Source organism: Stegostoma tigrinum, chromosome 15 (genome assembly GCF_030684315.1).
Source record: "Stegostoma tigrinum isolate sSteTig4 chromosome 15, sSteTig4.hap1, whole genome shotgun sequence".
NCBI classification, from domain to species: Eukaryota; Metazoa; Chordata; class Chondrichthyes; order Orectolobiformes; family Stegostomatidae; genus Stegostoma; species Stegostoma tigrinum.
The window spans coordinates 19,578,132-19,602,544 of record NC_081368.1 but is presented as its reverse complement, the minus strand read 5'-3'; the positions used below and the strand labels follow the sequence as shown (position 1 = coordinate 19,602,544).

General features: G+C 42.2%; 1 protein-coding gene across 3 annotated transcripts in view; it reads right to left on the bottom strand.

Moving 5' to 3' along the window:
- Positions 1–23,858, bottom strand: part of eda (ectodysplasin A) — a 239,386-nt gene extending 215,528 nt beyond the window's left edge. For all 3 annotated transcript variants that reach the window (XM_059651274.1, XM_059651275.1, XM_059651276.1), the window contains exon 1: positions 23,395–23,858. In XM_059651274.1, the coding sequence (XP_059507257.1) occupies positions 23,395–23,697 (303 nt within the window). In that variant the 5' untranslated portion in view covers positions 23,698–23,858. The remainder of the gene's footprint in view (positions 1–23,394) is intronic.
- Between the last annotated feature and the right edge of the window lie 555 nt (positions 23,859–24,413).

The window sequence follows — 24,413 nt, the reverse complement described above, 5'->3', positions numbered from 1 at the left end:
ACCTTCAACACCATGAGCTCCGATTTTATCAAATAATCTAACTATTTGGTTCCTTATCATACAACAGCTGCAAATCCAAATACATTACATCAACAGCTTCCCCCCTTATCTATCCCTCATATTACCTCCCCAAAGATTATTAATAGATTTGTCAAGCGTGATTTCCCCTTTATGAAGCTGACTCTGTGGATCATACCATGTATTTCTAAGTATTCTGTTGTTACATCCTTTATTGTAGTCTCTGATCTTTTTCCAACAACAAATGTTAAGCTACTTAGCCTATCTGTATTTTTGCCTCCTTACATTTTTAAGTAATAGAGTTACATTATAGGGAGGGGGAGCAAGTGGTACAGATTGTGAGGGTGCCCAAAGACTACGGGAGCAGTAATAGTGGTAAAGAAGAAATGGAAATGTAAAATCGGTGCATATGTTAGTCATACAAAGGAGAAAAGCATCTGCTTTGCTGACAGCAAAGCCAACAAGACAGAATAAGTCAGAGGGCAGAGCGAGGGTGGGGGATTTAAACAAAATTGAGTACACCCACACATGGCCAAGTCATGTTTGAATCCTAAATGAAGGCTCAGACAATTACGTGGCTAGCTGTAACATGACTTTCATGTTGGGAATGCATGCCACCTTGTTCTGTTTGGAATGAAAAGTGAATCGAGTATGGCACGTAAAAGAGGCAATCTATATTCCTTCTAATTTCGTTTGCTTCCACGTGGATTTCAGAGGTCCAGTGAAGTTCTGATGAAGAGTCACCAGATTCAAATCATTGCCTGCTTTCACCCCACAAATACTGACAGACCTGCTGAGTTTCACCAGCAATTCCTGTTTTTTGTCTCTGTTACAATGCCCAGCATAGCAATGCAGTGCAGAACTAGTTCTTAATCTGCAGTATTCTACTTCTTGTTCAATACAAACTCCCCAGTTAAACTAGTAAGTAATTTTGCCCTAACTCATTATACAAAACAGGCCCTACATTTCAAGAGGATGGTGTCAGCACAGCCATCACATGACATGATGGCAGATTCAATTTAGCAGCACTCACAACAGAAGGTAGGAAAGGGGAGGCTATGGCCTCAGTATTATCACTCGACAACAATCCCAGAGACTGGGAACTTGGTTCTGACAAAGGGTCACCAGATCCAAAACGTTAGCTCTGATTTCTCTTCACAGATACTGCCAGGCCTGGTGGACTTTTCCAGCAACATCTGTTTTTGTTCCTGATTTCCAGCATCCACAGTTCTTTTGGCTTTTAATCTGGTTTCAAATCCTGCCGTAGTAGATGATAGAATTTGAGTTCGACTTAATTTAAAAATCTGGAATTATTAGTCGAATGTGAAACCATTGTCTATTATCAGGAAAAACATACCTGGTTCACTAATGTCCTTCAGGCAAAGAAATCTGACATTCTATCTAGTCTGGCTTACAGGTGACCCCCAACCCACAGCGATGTGTTTAATTCTTAACTGCCCTACAAGCAATTGAGGATTGATGAAAAATGGTGGCCCAGTCCACATTCCATGATTCAGTAAAAAGGGAAATTTGTAAATAAAAACTAGAAATATTTCTGAAGGAGGGTCTAGACCTGAAACGTCAGCCTTTCTGCTCCTCTGATGCTGCTTGGCCTGCTGTGTTCATCCAGCTCTACACCTTGTTATCTCCACTTGAAATATGTTATTAGGAAAATGGCAGCATTTTTGTGGTCATCAGTTACGTGAGTGCTGGCATCCTTTTACAGTACCAAAGTAAATGAAGTGCTGTGTGTCAATCCAGTCAGCAAAGGTCAACAGATTAGTTAAACATTTGTGAGGATTGTCAGAAGACCTGAAGCAGACAGAGAGTCATTTTTCCCTGCAAAGATTTATTTAAACGACAGTGGAATTTCTTATGCTAACCAAATGGGAAAGCCATTTTTATTTCAGGTAATATCTTGTCTCCTTGCAAAGAGGCTGAAGCAATTTCAAATATATATGCCATATTTTCTCAAAATTAAAAAAAGGGCAACCCAGTTATTACATATATTATGCAGCTTAACATCACTCCAAGTACACAGCAGTCAGCTTCAATCTTTGAGAATGTATCTTCCAAATTTTGATTTACACGGTGCACATTGCATTCAGAGGAAATGAGTTGATGACTAAACATTTCTCACAACCCTGCCCCAGTTCAAGTTGTCAAAATCACCTTTAAGCATAAAGTGGATGGATTTTTGTGAACACTTTTTTATACTACAAAGGGAATAACAGTGTTATTCACTTGTGTCTCACTCACTCAAAATTGCTGCCATCTACTTTAAGGTTCAAAACTACCTAAAGCATCATTTAACCACACCCACTGCTAGAGCAGCATTGTGATTGTAACAGGCAGTAAATGCCCTATACCTGCGTTGAGATTACCAAAACAGAGCTTCACTGGGATCAAGGAGGGGGCACTGGATGTACTGCACCAATTGGCTATTTGAGGCACCTCCAATAAGTAGCTAATGGGATAGTGACAAATTACAAATAACTGCTGGGGTGCGGCATTTTGACCTGACGTGATAATTCAGCACAACAGATTTTCCCTTGGGCTGCCTTTGTTCACGCAACAAAAGTAATCTGTACCAGAGAGTGTGCACTTTAGTTGCTTTTACTATGTTTGCCTTCCCTGTTGTTTAATGTTTGCTTTGGCAGCTCCCTGGAGAATCAGAGAAGAACTATCCTGCCAGAACTATGCACAGTAAACATCATCCAGAACAACGTAGCCCCATCAGCATTAAACATGCCCCACCTTCACCTCAGGCACACTGCAACTTCCTTTTATAAGAACAAGGAATGCTGCAGCAATTCACCAATGTTTCCCAAACCTTGATCTCTGGTTCTGAGAAGGACAAGGGCAGTGAATGCACTGGAACACCACGATCTCCAAATTCACTTGCCTTAAAAATATATTGCCATTCCAGCATTTTTACTGAGTCAAAATCTTAGAATTCCTGTCCTACTAGCTCTGTGGGTATATCAAAACCAACATATGGAAAATACTATCAGGGATAACGGGAACTGCAGATGCTGGAGAATCCGAGATAACAAAATGTGGAGCTGGATGAACGCACCAGGCCAAGCAGCATCTCAGGAGCACAAAAGCTGATGTTTCGGGCCTAGACCCTTCATCAGAAAAGAGGGAGGGAGAGAGGGTTCTGAAATAAATAGGCAGAGACGGGGAGGCGGTTTGAAGACGGATAGAGGAGAAGATAGGTGGAGAGGAGAGAGACAAGTTAAAGAGATGGGGATGGAGCCAGTAGAGGTGAGTGTAGGTGGGGAGTCAGGGAGGAGATTGGTCAGCCCAGGGAGGATGGACAGGTCAAGGGGGTGGGATGAAGTTAGTAGGTAGATGGGGGTGCGGCTTGAGGTGGGAGGATGGGATAGGTGAGAGGAAGAACAGGTTAGGGAGATGGGGACAAGCTGGGCCGGTTTTGGGATGCAATAGGGGGAAGGGAGATTTTGAAGCTTGTGAAATCCCCATTGATACCATTGGGCTGCAGGGTTCCCAAGCGGAATACGAGTTGCTGTTCCTGCAACCTTCAGGTAACATCGTTGTGGCGCTGAAGGAGGCCCAGGATGGACATGTTGTCTAAGGAATGGGAGGGGGAGTTGAAATGGTTCGCGACTGGGAGGTGCAGTTGTTTATCGCGAACCGAGCGTAGGTGTTCTGTAAAGTGATCCCCAAGCCTCCGCTTGGTTTCCCCGATGTAGAGGGTACAGTGGATGCAGAATACCACATTGGCAGATGTGCAGGTGAACAACTGCTTGATGTGGAAAGTCTTCTTGGGGCCTGGGATGGGGATAAGGGTGGAGGTGTGGGGGCAGGTGTAGCACTTCCTGCGGTTGGAGGGGAAAGTGCTGGGTGTGGTGGGTTTGGAGGGGAGTGTGGAGTGAACAAGGGTGTCACGGAGACAATTGTCCCTCCGGAAAGCATGCCTTTGGCAGTGGGGTCAGATTGCAGCTTGGCCTGCTGTGTTCATCCAGCTCTACACTTTGTTATATGGAGAATACTAATGGGAGAATGTGGTAGGTTGGCTTTTCAGGAAGAATTAGGGAAGGTAAATAAGTGGCTATATCAGGAAATGAACTGAAGAAGTTTGTCTCCCTTAGTATTTAAAAGTTGCCCCGCTGGTCAAGACATTAAATCCTGGCCATATTCACCAATATAGTGTGTTTAATATAAAAATGCACCCAAGGCATGAGAGAAAAGGTAAACTTGGGTAAAAGGTTAAGAATCTGAGTTTTAAGGTCGCTTTTGTAGATGCAAATTTGGAAGAGTTTAGAAACAGGACACCTAGAGCACCAGAGATTTGTACAAAACAGAAATTTATTGTCACGTGTACGTTTACATGAAAATTAAAGTTAGAAGTTTTATAAGTCACCCTCGTTTCCCCCCTTAGTGCCAACAATGACAGGAGTCGTGCATAATAATAACATAAAAGTAAAATTGAGACAAAGTTCACCACAGTTCTCCTGGGCTCGGAGAAAGCCAATTAAGGAAGGATAGCATACCCTGATGACAAAGCCGGGACAAGACTGCCAGACCAGGCTGCTGGAATCCTGGGCTGGAAGCCTCTGAAAAAGGCTGCCCTGCCGGGCTGAGACTGCCACTCCTGGACTACAGGAATACCTAGATGCCAAAGAGGAAGAAGGCCTCCACACCAGGAGACCACCAGGCTAGGCTGAGATTGCCACTTGGCCAAGCGGGATAGAATTCAGTTTGGAGCATGAAGACATCACTAAGAGATTGGCTGAAGCAAAGGGCAGTGAAAGGCAACAATAGAAGGGCAAGTCAACAAAGTGCACAGATAGAGGATGATATTGTCAGCTCCTCTCAGGTCAATGCCAACAGTCAAACTTTTCCATACAAAAACACTGGCACCAAAGTAGATATCTGTAGCCTTATCTAATTTCTTTTTCTGCTGAATCCATTAGAAAAGAACAAAGGTTGACAACACAACTGAAAGTCTCAGCCACTGCCAAATTTAAAGATGATGCAGAACACTGGCTAACTATAAATTTTCTAATGAACTTGAATGTCATTGTCAAGTCATGACAAAAACATTAAGGCATCGTAATGCAGAAATGATTTGCAAGGATGATTCCGGGAATGAGGGACTTCAACTACGACGATTGATTGGAGAAGTTTGAATTTTTCTTGTTGGAGAAGGCCGGGAAGGGATTTTCAAAGTCATGAGCAACAGATAGAGTAGAGAGAGGGAGAAGCTGTTCTTGCTCGTAAAAGGAAGAACAAGAAGAGGGCACAAAAGAAGAAAGGATCGTGTGAGAAATACAGCTTTCCACTCTGCAAGCAGACAGGATACAGAATATACTACCTGGAAATGTGTTGGAAGGTGGTTCAATTGACACATTCAAGAGAGCATTGCAAGGTTTTTTTGGACAGGAATAGGCCTCCACAACCTCCCATGATAGCAATTTCCACAGGCTGACCATCTTCCGAGTGGTAGATGTTTTCTCATTTCAGTCCTAAATGTATCCTGAGACAGTGATTCCTGGTTCTAGTCTCCCCAACCATGGGAAACATCCCTTCAGCATCCAGTCTGTCGAGACTGCATTAGAACCGTATATGTTTCAATCACATCCCCTCTCATTCTTCTGAACTCCTGTGAATACAGGCCCAGTCAAAGCAAACATCCTGTTACCAAGGCTGCACCATCCTGGTGTCGAGCTAGTGACCCTGCACTGCTCTCCCTCTATGGCGAGAATATCCTCTCTTAGTTAGGGAGATGAATATCACGCTTCACTGCACACGATGCTACAGTTGTGGGCTTGCCAAAGCTGTCTCTAACTGCAGTAAGGCATCCCTACTTCTGAATTCACATCATTTTGCAATGAAACTATGGTACCATTTGCCTTCCTACTTCCTTGCTGCACCTCATGCAATTGTCATAGAATCCCTGCAGTGTGGAAACAGGCCCTTTGGTCCAACAAGTCCACTCTGACCCTCAGAGCATTCAACCCAAACCCATCCACCTATAACCCACCTAATCTACACATCCCTGAACACTATGGGTGCTTTATCATGGCCAATCCACCTAGCCTGCACATCTTTGGACTATGAGAGGAAACCAGAGCACCCAAAGGAAACCCACGCAGACACGGGGAGAACGTGCAAACTCCACACAAACAGTGTGGAATGGAGGGTGGAATCGAACCCGGGTCCCTGGTGCTGTGAGACAGCAGTGCTAACCACTAAGCCACTGCGCCACACCTGCCTATCTATTTTCATTGGCCGGTATTCAGGGACACCCAGAACCCTTTGTACATCCACATTTGTCAATATATTACCATTTATATAGCACTCTACGTTTTTGCTTTCTAACGCTGAAGTGCGTAACTTCACATTTATACACATTATACTGCATCTGCCATTTGCCACACTATCCATTTGTCTAGATTGCCCTGAAACATTCTGGAATCTCTTACGGAGAGGGAGATTAGCTAAACTCCTCTGATAATTAAACCAAAACACAAGCCCCCAGTCTGTTATGATGAGAGTAGAGGTTCTCTTCTAATAATTATACCCAAAACACCTAGAGAAGCTCGCCTTTCTCCTCATAATCTGTTAAAAGAGTGATTAAAAGAAAGAAAATCCCTTGTCTCCTTTAGAAGTAACAAGAAACAATTTATTTATTTATTCCTAACAATGAACAAATTGACAGAATTACTAACAAACTGAACAATTCCCACCTAAGTACTACCTAGTCCCTAACTTGTCTAAATTCTACTGGAATGCAATTCAAATAAACACAAGTCTGACTTATAACAAACCCAAGTAATAAGACAACGATAAAGTAAACCTTGATGAGGTTGCTGACTTGCCAAACTGGCTTGTTCTCGTTCAGACGTTTCGTCATCATGCTGGGTGACATTATCTGTGGAGCCACCAATGAAGCAATGTTATTCCACTCCACTTGGAATTTATACTGTCTGGTTTGATATGGTGAGTACTCTCATTTCAGGTTTTGATCTGTATGGGTTTGTAAATGGAATCCAAGTCTATATGTTTGTTGATTGCATTACGGGTGGAAAGCCATGCCTCTAGGAATTCCTGTGCGTGTCTGGGTTTGGCTTGGGCTACTATGGTTACCTTGACCATTTAAACTGATGGCTTTCATTGTCTGAGTGTACCGATATTAAGGAGAGTTTGTCGTGCTGTTTTGCTGCTAGCTGATGCCCATGTATTCTGATGGCTAGTTTCGGTCCTGTCTGTCCGATGCTATGTTTGTGGCAGTTGTTGCATGGTATTTTGTAAACCATGTTGGTTCTGTTGTGGGAATGGGGTCTTTAATCCTTGTAAGTGTTTGTTGTAGAATGACTTTGGGCTTATGGGCTACCAGGATTCCTCGTGGTCTTAGGAGTCTTGTTGTCAGTTATGATAGGCTCTTTGATGTAGGGCAGTGTGACCTGTGTGTTAGGGCGTACTGTATCCTCCTGACGTTATCTGTCTGTTAGGCATCTGCAGAATGAAGTTGCAGGAATATCTCTTTTTCGCGAGTATTTTGTATAGGTGCTCTTCTTCTTTTCTGCGTAGTTCTAGGGTGTTGCAAATTGTTCTGGCCCATTTAAATAGTGTCCTAATGCAGCTTTATTTGTGGGTGTTGGGGTGGTTTCTGTGGACCATATACAAACCTATACAGATCGAAAACTGGAAATGGCAGTACTCACCATAACAGACCAGACAGTATAAATTCCATGCGGAGCAGAACAACATCGCTTCATTGGAGGCTCCACTGATGATGTCACCTAGCATGGTGACGAAACATCTGAATGAGAACAAGCCAGCTCGGCGAGCAAGTCAACAACCTCACCCACAAACTGAGCTACAAATCTTTGCCCAAATATTAAAACTTAATTTCTCCAATTTTGCACAGTCTTCTGGAACACTCTGCCTTCTCCAGCCTTTCTCCTGTTGACCTCATGTCACAAATATCTTTCCCTGATTCTGCTGTCAGGGATGTTTTTCTCTGCAATTGCTTCTGTGAGGACTTTAAGCTAGAAATGCTGTGCATTTAATCCGATAGTGCTTTCTCGGAGAGCTAAAAAGGTGTTGTCTCTTGACAGTTGGCTCTCCTCAACTTTACAAATGCCCTCATCTTTACGCCTGTAGGATTCGTTCAATGTTGTCAACACCACTTGTTTAAATTTGATAGATTTTTGGTATCTAAGGGCTTGGTTTAAATTGATTGGCCAAATTTGAAAAGATTTACTGTCTTGGTGAAAATGCTGCTTGGCTGTTCGATTCAGAATGTTTCCATTTGGACACTCTGTGCACAACTGCTTGCGAACTTCCAAGCATAGATAAAGCACAATCTCTTACAGGGACCATGCACTGTTCTTCCCACTATCAGTTTTTAACCAATCAATTCTAACTTCGTAATTTCCAATTCATGAATTCTCTACACAATTTTGTAACACATCCTTTTCACCACACACAACATCACCTAGTCCTGTGTTGTCAGCAAACATGGAAATATTGCATTTGGTTCCCATATCTAAAACATTTATATATGCAAATCATGAATAGCTGGGGTTCAAGCACTGATCCCTGCGGTACACCACTCATCACTGCCTGTCTTCAATATCCATTCTGTTTAATGGGTATTCCCAAGCTAGGTGCTGGGGGTCCTCTACCTCACTCAATAACCTTGTTGTCTGAATACTGCCAAAGTGTTGGTTCACGGCCTTTCCATCTCAAAATGTCAACAGTGTGGAATACGTTCATGTTTCTTCATTTCTCAGGAAAGGAATAAGATTAGGCAAACAGTTACTCTGGTTTCCATAAAGCTAAAAAGAACTATAGTTAAAATAAGCTTATTAATCAATTCGTTTATTATCATTTATGGAGATGTGAGAAATATGGGACAGGTTGTTGTATACTTATATTGTCTTTGAATTCATAACACAGGGGGCAGGCTAATGCTCTGGGGACGTGGGTTCAGATCACAAAATGAAGCTGATGGAATTTAAATCCAATTTTCAAAACCAAATGGTTCACTAATGTCCATTTGGGAATGATAACTGCTATCCTTACCTGATTTGGGCTACAGATGACTCCAGACCCAGAGCAACGTGTCCATTTTTAAATGCCCACTAGGCAATTAGGCATGGACAACAAATCCTGGCCTTGACAGTGGTGCCTACATCTGATGATGGAACATTAAAATGATGACTTCCACATGCACCTACTTGGAAGTAGCAGCTTACATCATTGATTTATGGCACTCTAACTGAACATTTGTTATCTATTTGTCAACTCATCACCTGAACATTGCCAGATCGTGCACTGTATTATAGCCTGCAGTCCAAGTAGTGCAATGAAAGTCATATTTTGCAAGTTGTTGTCTGTACTGACTGTGGTTTCAAAACCTTAATTTGTGATATATCCATAACTGAAAGGGAACCAAACTCCAAGCTCCCAGGTGCAGAGTCGGTGACACCAGATGCTGCTAACATTACTACTGTTCAGTACAGGTTGCTGTATCCTATTCACCAACAGACACATGCACAGTGCCACCGATATCATTATTATGCTCATGATACCAATGGCTGCTCTATCCATCTTGCCACCTGCCTGTGGTGTTCAGTTCACTACCCCACCACTCTGCTGTGAACTTGGTTCGCTATCCCGTTGCCCATCCTCCATCCACTCCTTTGTGCACATCTGTCACTATCTCAGCTGACGTTATGTAGATTATATTTTTAATAGTTTTTTTTAATATGGCGAGATAGTCTTTCACTGAAACACAAGCATGCAATGCTACACATTTGGTCTTTACAATAAAACAGAAGCTTATTACAGAAAATAAATGAAGATGAAATAGAATATTAATATAACAACATTTGTGATTTCAAAACATGTTAAAAATTACAACCCCATCTATTCCAACATCTATTCCAAGGGTGGATGCTGGGAAGTTGTTTCCATTAGGCAGGGAGACTAGGACCCATGGGCACAGCCTTAGAATTAGAGGGGGTAAATTTAAAATGGAAATGAGGAGGCATTTCTTCAGCCAGAGAGAGGTGGGCCTGTGGAATTCATTGCCACGGAGTGCAGTGGAGGCCAGGACGTTAAATGCCTTCAAGGCAGAGATCGATAAATTCTTGATCTCACAAGAAATCAAGGGCTACGGGGAGATTGCAGGGAAGTGGAGTTGAAATGCCCATCAGCCATGATTTAAATGGCAGAGTGGACTCGATGGGCCGAATGGCCTTACTTCCACTCCTATGTCTTATGGTCTTATCATCTTAACACTACCAACTTACCAGTACTCAAATAACAGAAAGAGTTCTCTTCTCTACCACAGCAATAGGCTTGATTTGACTGTTTTAAATCTCTCACCTCGAGAGCCTTTTCATGCATTACTCACACTACTGAGCCTAAACTTTCCTAGCTTTGAATAACCCCTTCAAGGTTCTATGCAAACATTTCCCATCTTGAACTTTCAAACTAAAACTAACACACTGAGGTAACCTAGTTCACAACAGTTAGGTAATAATTCCTTTCTCCAGGAGGAACTGTCCTTAGATCAAACTTCAAGTAAAACCTCTGTGAAGTGAAACCAAAAACTTTTCAATCGATGGGAAAGTTAAACAAAAAAAAACTATCTTTCTGATCTGCTAAACTGACAGCAAGCTAACGGTTTCCAAATAAAAACAGACATCACTGGAAAAGCTCAGCAAGTCTTACAGAATCTGTGAAAAAAAGTCAGAGTTAACGTTTAGGGTCCAGTGACCCCTCGTCAGAACAGAGACAAGTTCTGAAGAAGGGTCATCAGATCTGAAACATTAACTGATTTTTCATCACAGATGCTGCCAGACCTGCTGAGCTTTTCCAGTGAATTCTGTTTTTGCTCCTGATTTATAGCATCTATTGTTTTTCCAGTTATTATTATTTCCAATTATTATTTCAAGCTTTCTAAAGATTTTAAAATGTTGAAATGGTTTACATTTAAGACTGATGCCTTTTTGGTTCATTTATATGTTAATCATTAGATGTTTCACAATATTCACAAAAGGAGCAGGCATGGAAGCAAACCTCTAAAATGACTTTCTGATTTGTTTGTCACTTTGAACTGGAGAAAATCTGAATCAAAAGTTGAAAGAAGTGAATATTCTGTCCTGGAACAGTCACATCTGTTGGAAGTTTTAGCCTGTAAATGGTTTTCTTCAACGAATGTGAGAGACTCAGGCACTTAATGACAGCTTATGCTGGAAAAGTTCTATAATCAGAGATGATGCCCTAATGGTAATATCGCTAGACTAGAGATCAAGGTAATGCCCTGGGGACTATCGTTCCAATCCCATCTCAGCAGATGTTGGTATTCGAATTCAATAAATATCAACAACCCTTATGTTATCTAGTTTGCTATTTCAGTAATTAACACTGTTACTGCTCAATAAGTCTTACCATCTGAATGATTTCCCAACAGATTTTCTCCTATGTTGCTCTCTCACTATTTGGAGGTCTATGGAAGAATATCCCAAACAGTACAAACTTCCCGCTTTATTGCTTCTCAACTCAAGCAAATGGATTCTGCCTTTGCTGCCTCAAATATAGTCTGTCTTACCAACACTACAATGTTTTCACAAAGCAGTACTGCCACCCTGCCTTTTTTTTAATCTTATCATGTCTGATCACTTTGTTTCCTTGAACAGTAAATGCTCACTTCTCATTTTTAAGCCACTCTTTTATTGCTATCACTATATAATATTCCTACAATGTTTTGTGCCTATATGTCAGCAGCTTTATTCAGCACACCTTAGTACATTTGCTTATGTATATTGTAAGCCTGCCTTTATGTTCATTGTAGTATCCTGCAGTTTGCTATGGAATTTGATCAACTTGTGCATCCCACCATTCCTTTCTACAGGATTATTCAAAAATATTCTCTTTTGCACAATTCTTCTACTCCAAATGCTGGTACTCATCGCTCTTCGAAATTAGTTTAGATTGGGTTGAGGTGCAGCCCATTCTTTTCTACAACATGCCCCTACTCAATGCATTAATACTCCTTATTGACTTATTTCTATTTTTGCCAGTGCGCAACATTTGGAGTAATTGTTACCATTGTGATCCCACTTATTAGCATGTTGCCCAGCTTCTAAAGTCTGACCATAGGCCCTCTGTACATGGACTCACTTTGATATTGTCTCAGGCGTACCACATCTTTAAGCTCACTCCCATCCCTTTATTATGCAAATGCAAACTGCTCTCCTGTATTAGTATGGTTTGAAGGAATTTTCAGAGGGCACATGAGAGCAGTAACTACAGGGCACAATATTGGAGCTGGAAGCGGCAACATCCTCTCCACAGTGCCCTAACCATGTGGCTCACCGTGATAGTTACAAAAATATGCATCTGTTCTCCCAACTATAGAATTTCCTATACTTATTACATTTCTATTCATTGGTCTTTCCTTCTGCACTGTCCATTGTGTCCATGGTCTGGACTGCATTTGTTCAAGGTTTTGTTACTCCCAGTTATCTCCAATGTTCATTAGGCTGGTAGCAGGTATGGATGGACTGGCATATGAGGAGAGGTCCAGCAGATTGGGACTGTCTTCACTGGAATATAGAAGAATGAAAGGCAAACTTGTTGAAGCATACAAGATTATCAGAGGAATTGACAAAGTTGCTTCTCCTTGCAGGAAAGTCCAGGTCAGAGGGCATAAAGAATCAGGGGTTGTACACTTACGACATACATGAATTGGAATTTCTTCTCCCGGGGGTCATAAATCTTTGGAATAATTTGCCACAGAACTCTGTTGACTTTGGGTCATTAAGTATAATCAAAGTTGAGAAAGATAGATTTTTAATCAGTAAGTGTTACTGGGAAGAGGCAGGAAAGTTAAAGAATATCCAATCCATCATGATTTAATTCAATGGTGGAGCAGATTCAATGGGGTGAATGCAAGATAACAAAGTGTGGAGCTGGACGAACACAGCAGGCCAAGCAGCATCTCAGGAGCACAAAAGCTGACGTTTCGGGCCTAGACCCTTCATCAGAGAGGGGGATAGGGAGAGGGTTCTGAAATAAATAGGGAGAGAGGGGGAGGCAGACCGAAGATGGATAGAGGAGAAGATAGGTGGAGTGGAGAGTATAGGTGGGGAGGTGGGGAGGGGATAGGTCAGTCCAGGGAGGACAGACAGGTCAAGGAGGTGGGATGATGTTAGTAGGTAGGAAATGGAGGTGCGGTTTGAGGTGGGAGGAGGGGAAGAACAGGTTAGGGAGGCGGGGACAAGCTGGGCTGGTTTTGGGATGCAGTGGGGGGAGGGGACGAGCTGGGCTGGTTTTGGGATGCAGTGGCGGAGGGGGAGATTTTGAAGCTTGTGAAGTCCACATTGATACCATTGGGCTGTAGGGTTCCCAAGCGTAATATGAGTTGCTGTTCCTACAACCTTCGGGTGGCATCGTTGTGGCACTGCAGGAGGCCCATGATGGACATGTCGTCTGAGGAATGGGAGGGGGAGTTAAAATGGTTTGCGACTGGGAGGTGCAGTTGTTTGTTGCGAACCGAGTGGAGGTGTTCTGCAAAGCGGTCCCCAAGCCTCCGCTTAGTTCTGGTTCTATTTCTTTTGGTCCTATGATCCGTTACTCTTGTGTGTTCCTTCAAACCAAAAAATCACAGATTTGTTTAGCTCTCTTGACGTATAAAATTTTTCGAAATGCTTCACACAATGGTTATCATACAGAGTTTAACTCCAAGCAATTTATGGCAATACTCGGTAACATTTTAACCAAACCTTTGGTTAAATTTTGGGAAATCTATTTTGACGAAGGGGTGGATAGTGAGAGGGAGCAGATGGAACAGCGACTTCAAGAGCTTGGAGCCTGAGTGGCTGAAGACACAGCTGCCCATTATGAGCATCAGAGATACACAGAAGTTTTGAATTTGTGGAATGTAAGGCTGGAGAATTTGGAGACAGGGATTTTTTTTTAAATTGTTCACTCACGTGAAGTCACTCACCAGCAGGTTCAGCATTTATTGCCCAGAGAGGGCAAGGGTCATCTAGATGCATGTGTAGGTAAGAGGCAAAATGAGGAATAAATAGACAAGTCCTGATGAAGACAGTAAACATGAAATGTTGACTTTCCTGCCTTTCTGATGTTGCCTGACCTGCTGTGTTCCCCCAGGTCCACACTGTATTGACTCTGACTCCAGCATCTGCAGCTCTAGCTACCTCCTAGGTTTTACAACAATTAATTCATGGTCATTGCTGAATTTACAGTTGTTTGAATATGTCTACAGACGTCGGAATTTGTCAACTTGGAAGGGCTGGTGTAACACAGCAACGGTAGAAATTCCTTAAATATATTCAATCCAACTAGGAAGGAGATATTGTTGGACCTGGTGCCAGGAAATGAGGTGGGATAAGAGGACACGGTGTCGTTTAGGTAAACAGTTGGATAAAAGTGTTCCACAGGGCTTTGTCCTTGAGCCTCTACTGTTTGTAATTTTTATTAATAACTTGGATGAGGGGATTGAAGGATGGGTCAGCAAGTTTGCAGACGACACGAAAGTTGGAGGTGTCGTTGACAGTATAGAGGGCTGTTGTAGGCTGCAGCAGGACATTGACAGGATGCAGAGATGGGCTGAGAGGTGGCAGATGGCGTTCAACCTGGATAAATGCGAGGTGATGCATTTTGGAAGGTCGAATTTGAAAGCTGAGTACAGGATTAAGGATACGATTCTTGGCAGTGTGGAGGAACAGAGGGATCTTGGTGTGCAGATACATAGATCCCTTAAAATGGCCACCCAAGTGGACAGGGTTGTTAAGAAAGCATATGGTGTTTTGGCTTTCATTAACAGGGGGATTGAGTTTAAGAGTCGTGAGATCTTGTTGCAGCTCTATAAAACTTTGGTTAGACCGCACTTGGAATTCTGCGTCCAGTTCTGGTCGCCCTATTATAGGAAAGATGTGCATGCTTTGGAGAGGGTTCAGAGGAGGTTTACCAGGATGCTGCCTGGACTGGAGGGTTTATCTTATGAAGAGAGGTTGACTGAGCTCAGACTTTTTTCATTGGAGAAAAGGAGGAGGAGAGGGGACCTAATTGAGATATACAAGATAATGAGAGGCATAGATAGAGTTGATAGCCAGAGACTAATTCCCAGGGCAGAAGTGGCTAAGACGAGGGGTCATAGTTTTAAGCTGGTTGGAGGAAAGTATAGAGGGGATGTCAGAGGCGGGTTCTTTACACAGAGAGTTGTGAGAGCATGGAACCCGTTGCCAGCAGCAGTTGTGGAAGCAAGGTCATTGGGGGCATTTAAGAGACTGCTGGACATGCATATGGTCACAGAAATTTGAGGGTGCATACATGAGGATCAATGGTCGGCACAACATCGTGGGCTGAAGGGCCTGTTCTGTGCTGTACTGTTCTATGTTCTATGTTCTAAAAGTGATCACAATATCACAAGGTTTAGTTCATTAAGGGAAGAAATAGATAAGCAATTTCAAATAGAACCTCTAAATTGGATAAAGGCTATTTCAGTGGATGAGAAGGGGTATAGCCAGAGTATATTAGAACCTGAGACAGGTAGTAAAACGGGCATGATACAATGGGTGGGAATAGTAATGGGCCATTCTAATGTTGTGAAATAACACAAATATAGAGCTGAACTAAAAATAGAGGACACTGAAAATACTCAGAAGGTCAGGCAGTACCTGTGAAGAGAAAAACACACAGTTAACATTTCAGGTCAATAACCTTTCATCAGAAAGCAGTGTTTTGCTTTACCAACACTGAACTCTTACCTCTTGATCAATTGTGCATAATTCTTCAAATACGAAATTGAAGAAGGAAGTCCAACACTCAGTGTTAATCATCTCAAATTTGAAATAATATGAATAATGATGAAAATGAGTAAAAGTGATTAGAATCTGCAGACTAAGTCTGATACCATCTGACAGCAAAGTGATGAAAGCAAGCTTACTCCAAGTTTGGGTCCTGTGTCTGAGCACAAAAATGCCCACAGGAAGATCCTAACATAATTGTAGTCTTGTTTGGAACATGGATAATACGGCAAATCTCAAACAGGAGATCAGATTGGCTGCCCTTGATATCAGGGAAAATGTTCTGCTGGGTTGGAGTCATAACTGGCAAAAATAAAAAAGATGGTTGTTGGTAATTAATCAATTCAGCTCTGGGACATCTGAGCAGGTCCACTTCAGGGTATTTTCCTAGACCCAAGCACCTTCAATTGCTTTAAGATAGAGGGAAGGTCATTGTTAAGGTCAGAAGTGTAGATGTTCGCTGATGATCACACAATGTCTAGCACTATTCACAACTCCTTATATACTGAAGCAGTCATTGTACAGATGCAGCAAGACCTGGAAAATATCCAGGCTTGGTACACAAGTGGGAAGGAATATTGGTGCCACACAAGTGCCAGGCAATGACCATCCCCAGCAAGAGAATTCAATCATCAACCTTGACATTTAATGAATTACTATCACTGAGCACCCCACTTCCAGGGAGTTACCATTGACCAGCAATTGAGTTGATCACAGCAGGTAAATATAGTGGCTACGAAGGTTGGCATTGGCTAGGAATCCTGCATTATTAACCTACTGACTTCCTACAGCCTGTCTACCATCAAGAAGGTAGAAGTCAGAAGTGCAAGATAACAAAGTGTGAGGCTGGATGAACACAGCAGGCCAAGCAGCATCTCAGGAGCACAAAAGCTGACGTTTCGGGCCTAGACCCTGCTCTCTGATGAAGGGTCTAGGCCCGAAACGTCAGCTTTTGTGCTCCTGAGATGCTGCTTGGCCTGCTGTGTTCATCCAGCCTCACATTTTGTTATCTTGGAACTCTCCAGCATCTGCAGTTCCCATTATCTCAGAAGTCAGAAGTGCGATGGGGTAATTAACAATTGCCTGGATGAGTACAGCTCCAACAACACTCAAGAAGCCTGTTACTATTGGGAAATCATGCCTTACTAACGTGATTGATTTTTTCAAAGAATTGACAAAAAGGGCTGATGAAGGCAGAGCAGTGGATGTTGTCTACATCTACGACAACAGATAATGGTTATAGCTGTCTGGATCACGCAGAACAATTACTCAAGTGTTTATTTCAGCATTTAAAATGTAGTTCGGAGCCATTCTTTTGGTTTAAGGCATCATCTGAATCCCCTCAGGGTAGTATGCTTTGTTTCACCCTCCTTTGTATCCATTGCTTGTTACTTAATGTTGCACTGATACCTCAATTACCAAGGAGACTGGCTTGTCTCTCCAAATAGGCATGTCTTTTCCTTCATAAAATTACACTGAATAGAAGTTTTTCTTTTGTGAGGCTGAAACTCATTCACTGACGAACAGGAAATTAACCAATCTTCCCTGTCACTTCTTAGTCCCTATTGAGGTTTGTTTTACAAAAGTAATTGTCTGCCTGCCCCTCAACATATTGCCAGGGGCAACACAATGCTATTCTGAAGCCAGGATTTTAGCAAGGGAAGTACATAATACGGCTGATTGAAAGTGAGTAAAAACACAAAAGAAAGGAGAGACAATAATGTGTGAACGTAAATCTCACCACTTTATAGTGCAATGTATTGGCACTCTCACCCATTTTGTTAGAACATAACAGCAAAAAAAATGGTCGAGAATAATTTCTCAGTAATTGCTATTTATGATTGCACTGACAAACCTATTTCCCTCTTGCAAATGATCAGGTTTTATCAAATCATCGCTTTAAAACATTAACCTCCAAGCTGCTACTATATTTCAGCAAGATCCAGAGCCTATTTCAGCTCATCTGCTGTTGAATACCTCACTCGTGTGCTACCTCTAAACTTCACCCAACACGTATGGTCAATATAGTATCAGAGATAATGGGAACTGCAGATGCTGGAGAGTTCCAAGATAACAAAATGTGAGGCTGGATGAACACAGCAGGCCAAGCAGCATCTCAGGAGCACAAAAGCTGACGTTTCGGGCCTAGACCCTTCATCCGAGAGCAGGGTCTAGGCCCGAAACATCAGCTTTTGTGCTCCTGAGATGCTGCTTGGCCTGCTGTGTTCATCCAGCCTCACATTCTATTATCTTACGTATGGTCAATATCCCAGGTTCCACTTTGGAAACTTAAGATCATTCAAAGCCCGCACTAGGTCTCCTTCATCCATCAATCCAGTGAAGCAATGCATCAGACTTTGTAATCTTCAATCTTGTTTACAAATCTCTCTTTGGCATCTCCCTTCCTATCCCTAACCTCCACCAGTGTTCCCAAGATATGTGTGCTTCTCCAATTTTGATATTCTTGCAGATGCCTGATTTTAACCACCCAACCATTACCTTTAGTTGCCAAGGCTCTAAGTCTCAATCTGTACACCTTTTAGAAGATACAATCAAAATCTGTGTTGATCAAACTTTTAATCATTATTCCTAATATCTCCTCAGGTGGTTTGGTGTTAAAAGTTTATTTGATAATGTTCCTGGGAAGTAGCTAAAGATATTTTATGATACTACCAGGCACTACCTAAATACAAAATGCCATTGTCATTTGCTTTGTCTCTTGAAAATATAAACTATACATCTTTTAAAAAGTTAACAGTGCATTTATGTGGATCATCAAAGTGGTTAAAAAGTACATAGACTGTTAATTTTTCACACATTTAATCAGTATATGTCTACCATAAATTTTACAAATTAAAACAATTACCACATACTTTGCAGCAGTTCACAAAGGTAGCTCAATTCATGATGGATAGCAAATGCCAGAGAAGCCCACATCTCTTAAATTGAGAAGAATTTGTCTTTAGGCTTTCTTTACTTATTAAAAAAAATGTTCGGGCATTTCACAAACAAAGAATTTGCATTTCTATACAAAAAACAGAAATTGCCAGAAAAGCTCAGCAGGTCTGGCAGTATCTGTGCAGACAAGTCAGAGTTAACATTTTGGATCTCATGACCCTAATGATCTAGTGATGGTAGCCAGAAAAAGGATGGCTTTTATACCAAAGATGGGTGGCCTAGGGGAGCGTAGAGTACACAATACGTGGAGGCAAGAACTCAAAGAGAGGAAAAATCATTTGGACAGACAAAAGGAGTGTTAAAGGTCAATCAGGGAGAATGAATAGCTGCTGATGGGGACTACAATCCGACTGACTCCCACATTTACCATGACTACACATCCTCACATCCTGCTTCCTGTAAAGCTTCTATTCCAATCTCGCAGTTCCTCGGTGTCATCTGTTCTTATGATGTCAACTTCAACAAGGAAGCCTCGGAAACACCCACCTGCTTCCACAACTGAGGACTCCCCAGCACCTTAATTGACAGGGCCCTCGCGCGTTTGTCTGACCCATCTCCCGCACCTCAGCCCTCACCCCCTCACTTCTCTCCCACAACAGCGATAGAATCCCCTTTGTCCTCAGCTACCATCCCACCAGAATCCACATCCACATGATCATCAGCCACTATTTCTGTCACCTCCAGAGGAAAGCTACCAAACATATTTCCCTCCCCTCTCCTCCCCTCTCTTAACAGCCTTCCCTGGTTCACTCCTCCTTCAGTCCCAACAACCTCTGCAAGATCCCCAACAGCCTCATGGTATCTTCCCTTGCAACTCCATTAACAGAATGAGGGCATTTCTGGCTGTGCAGCATTTATTACTCATCCCTAATTGCCCAGAGGGCCGTCGAAAGTCAACCGCATCACTGTGGGTCCAGAGTCACATGTCGGTCAGATAACGTAAGGGTAACATTTTCCTTCCCTAAAGGGCTTTAGTGAACAAATGCAGTAAGTGTAACACCTGTCAATTTACTTCCTTCTTCCTTACCATCCCCAGGTCCCAAACTTACCCTCCAGGTGAAATAGCACTTTATCTGCACTCCACACAAACTAATCTATTGTACCTGCTGCTAACAATGTGGTCTCCTCTACATTGGAGAAACAAACTGGAAAACAGACCCTGCGATTCCAATTGCTTGTCACTTCAACACACCAGCAGTGTGCAGTGCTCCAGTGAAGCTCAGCACAAGCTGGAAGAAGAGCAGGTCATTTTCTGTTTGAGGACCATGCTTAAAAACTGGACTTAAACATTGAGTTCAACAATTTTTAGGCTTAAGCACTTTTTCCCAGGCTTTCTATTGCCACACACCAGGACACAACATGGGCTGCTACCACACACTTCTCATTGTCCACTACTAATAGTCCCCAGTAGCAGCTATTCATTCTTCCGGGCTGACTGCTATCCACCCCTTTGTTTGTTTAATTTATTTCTCTCTCTCTTTGGACCCTATCGATAATTCTCTTCCCTCCTCCCACCCCATCTTTTGTTTAAAAACCATCCCAGCTACCATCAGTTCAGAACAAGAGTCACTGGACCTGAAACGCAAACTCAAACCCTTCCAGTGCCTCAAACGTTTGTTAATACAGCCTTAAATAAGTATGAAATGCCTTTGGTTTGTTTTGTTGGAAAGAGTCAAATTCCAATGTTGCTTGTTTCTCCATATAGTACTGTGCAGAACAGAAGTGTTTTAGTGACTATATGTAAAAAAGATATTTTTATACGAAAAAAGTTAACTGATTTCTCTCCACAGATGCTGCCAGGCCTGCTGAGATTTTCCACACATTTCTGTTTTCTTTCCCCAAGATTTCTAGCAACCACAGTTCTTTTAGTTTTGTGCATTTCTAAAGTACAGTCTACAAACTCAGATGTTCCAAGGTGCTTCACATCCAATTAAGTTCATCTGTAGGGCAATCACTTCTGCAATATAAGTGCAAGGTCAGGTTCCACTGACAATAACTCAATCAATGATCAAAGAAAAAAGTGAATAAATGGGTAGTACTGTACAACCAACTTATTCCAAATCTCTGTTCATTCTATTGGTTCTAGTTTTCTGGGACTGTTTCAACTTTTACTTTTGAGATCCTTGATCAATATTTACTCGTTTTTCTGGTCGGACTGCATGCAGAGTGAACAAGACTCTCACCTTCATTTAACTTTCCCATGCATTAATCAAAAAGTGATTACATGATATCGAACATTTCAACACAGAAATAACAATCAGTGCAAACGAACCATCTGTCTAATAACACCAGTACTCACTCGCGCATTCAAATAAACAATCACGCTTGCTGCCTTCAATATTTTTCATCAGATATTTATCTAATCTCCTCACGTTCATACCTGTTTAGCCATTGGGTAACTTACAATCTATTTTTTTCTGTAACCACATTCTTCCAGAGAGTTAAAACTCTAGCACTCTTACTAGTAAGGTTAAACACCAGACTTTACACCAACCGCATCTATGTATTAACACAAGCACATGCAGATATATGGAAATGTTTTCATAGAGACCAAAACAAAATTATTAAACATTCTTTTCACGATTTCTCATCACTTTTGGATATTCTAAAGTATTGTGATATCATTGGCATGTTGACTACTAATTGTGGTGACAAGTCACTTCAAAACAATTAGCAAGTTATTACAGGCACATAATGCTTGTCTAGTGCCTACACATTAGTAGGATTAGCGCTGAATGTATTCTCCCCAATGGGAGTTCCTGGGTTTGATATCACTAAAAAATTTTGAGCAATTTCCACTGCAGAGAAAGCACTCAGCACCATTATCACAACATTGCGATACAGAACAAAACATGTTACTGCCAGTTAACCGGTTACTGTCATGGAAAAGCAATTGACAAGAAGCACTGTACTGAGCAATACTGTGTTTGCAAATGTCGCATGAAGTTGTCTGTACATATCTATTAAAAAGGGTATGGAGGATAAAGGATTAGGAGAAAAGCTCTTTTAGCAAACCAGCACTACAAGATGGGTCTGTTACACTGTAAAATTCTATGGTTATGTTTTGAACCTCAATAAGTAGTGAACAATGCACTGTGTTACTCTGAAAAGCAATACTGCATGCATTTCAGTGACACTGTTTCTCCCAAATGCAAACTATTTTATCTACAGCACTTTTCTTATGCATTAAACTTTACAAGCTACTGAATCTGTAATTACAGACTGTATTTGTAATTCTATATCAGATGATTACACCAGTTCAGCTTTAATGCACAGAAATAGTGAGACTTACAGTCTTATAGTATTATTACTGAGTCCTTACATTGGATTGAGTCTTTGTTCCCTCACACTCTCTCAAATTTCTCATTGGTACTCAGTGAACTCTTCAACCTTCAGTGATAAAGAACAGTTCCTTAGTATTTGTAAAAATACAAGTGACAATGAGTTACCATGTTGTTCCATTCACCACACCGTTCGGACTACAAAAGGTAGCTGTTCTTCCATATCGCCCACCACTGAAAGGTTATGTTTCAGATTTGAGTCCACATACTAAGTGATAGGCAGTTAATGTAGCCAAGTTCGTTCTCAGTGTCTGTCAATGTGCATTTTCCAGCAGCAATAACCTTAGCTGATTAGGTCCAATGTAGAATGTACCATGTAGACAAACCCCTATGTCTGCTGTGGATTACTGCGTGTATTGAAGGATCATGGAAGCTGCTCAATAAGCCAACGTCACACCAACATTATGCCAAAAGCTAGAAAGATATCGTGGGGCAGGACTGCATCTCAGACTGCAGTACACAGCAGGCAACATTAAAATCTGCCAGTGGGTGACTTCAGTTCCAATGGAGTGCTCTTTCACACCCTTTCCAAGTCTTCACATTGAGCTAAACCGCTAGATCACCCCTCATCTACGGAATCAGCAACGTTAAAATAATCTTGTGTTGATTGTTCACCCAATGCCCTTCTCAAGGGCAATAAAGAATGGGCAATAAACACTAACCACGTCCTATTAAACAACGAAGGTGTTTTCCTCCATTAACTCGTTTAAAGAAACGCAAGTTATTTCTATTTAGCATAAGCGCTCAATCACCAAAAAGTTCACCAAGAAGTCAGTCAAATATCTACTGGAAGGCTGTTGCGGTGCAGTGATAATGTCCCTACCTCTAAGGTAGAAGACCTGCACTCAGGTCTCACCTCCTCCATTTCTGGATAATTTGATTAAAAATATCTAAAATAAATGTAGATTCTGATGGAGACAGCGACTTTGCGAAAGAAAGCAAACGTGTGATTGAAAAATCGCTCTGCAGACAGAATAAACAGCGATATTTAACCCATTCGTTCAAAGCACACATGCTTATTAAGTCGCCCCATCGCATATCCGAAAAGAAAACACTTTAACTACTGGCTCAATGAATATACGGTACATATTGGTTATGCAAGTTACACTGTAGCAATAAATGGGTTGGAGGGCAAATAGGGGCTGGCTGGACGTTAGGGAAGTTTAACCAGGGAATCGTTTACAGCTCCAAGACAGTGTGAGATGTCTTGGGGAGGTGGTCTATAAGGGAGAGACCTTCCGAGCCCCACTCACCCAGTCAGCGGCAGCAGCTGACGGCGTTTCCAGCAAATGCTCGCCCGGCTCCAGCGGCAGAAACGAAGCATCCGCTAAACCCTCGGCTGAACCGTCGCTGCTGCTCTGCGGCCTCAGCTCCCGTTTCACCTCGGAGCGCAGATCCAAGTAACAGAGCAGCGTGACCAGGTGCAGGCACAACGACAGGGCGAAGAACCCCAGGTACATCCCGAGGTTAGTACACTGCTTCCTGCAGTTGTTGCAGGCGGAGGGCAGCTCTTTCTCGTAGTTTGATAACTTGCCCTCGAAACTTTTCGATGACATCTTTTTCCTGGTGGGGATCAATCCAGATCTTAAAAGCAGTGCTCCCTTTCCTCACTGAACCATATTCAATCGTCCATTTCTTAGCCAAAGCCCAACGCAGAGAAAAAAGACATCCAGTCAGTTGATTGTAAACAGCACCAGCTTCCTGCACTGAAGAGGGTCTGGTGTAAATGCCTTCTGAGACAGTGAAACCAAGGTTTTACATTCTAGCTGCCAATCAAACCTGTAAGTCCCACCTCAAGGAGACGAGCTTCTCTTCAATTGGTTAACTGATACGCCCATCATTGAGCATCGGGCTGAATTCGTTACAAAAAGAACAGAAAATGTTGCAAATCTCTGAGCAACATCTCCGGAGAAGTTCGGGTCAGACGAGGCAAAGTCCTGTTCGACAAGAATATTTCGGCGTCCGCTCTGCTTAGCGTCTCTTCTTGCGATGAACCCAATAAAACATTTTTTTCAAAGAATGGTCTCCTTTCCCCTGACTGTTTGGTTATTATTTACCCCTGTCATCATTTGGATCTCTTCCCCCCCACCGTCTTTGCAGAACAAACGTAAAACTAAATTTCAGAACAAATAAAGTCCCACCCCACCCGCAGAAATAGGAGATTATAAATTGTCACCCCACCATCAAAAGTGCAGTTGCGTGACAGTATTTGTGATGCAAGTCCGCACGTTTTATCGTCACTTTTTGCTTCGCCCTCGCCGTGTTCCTTTAA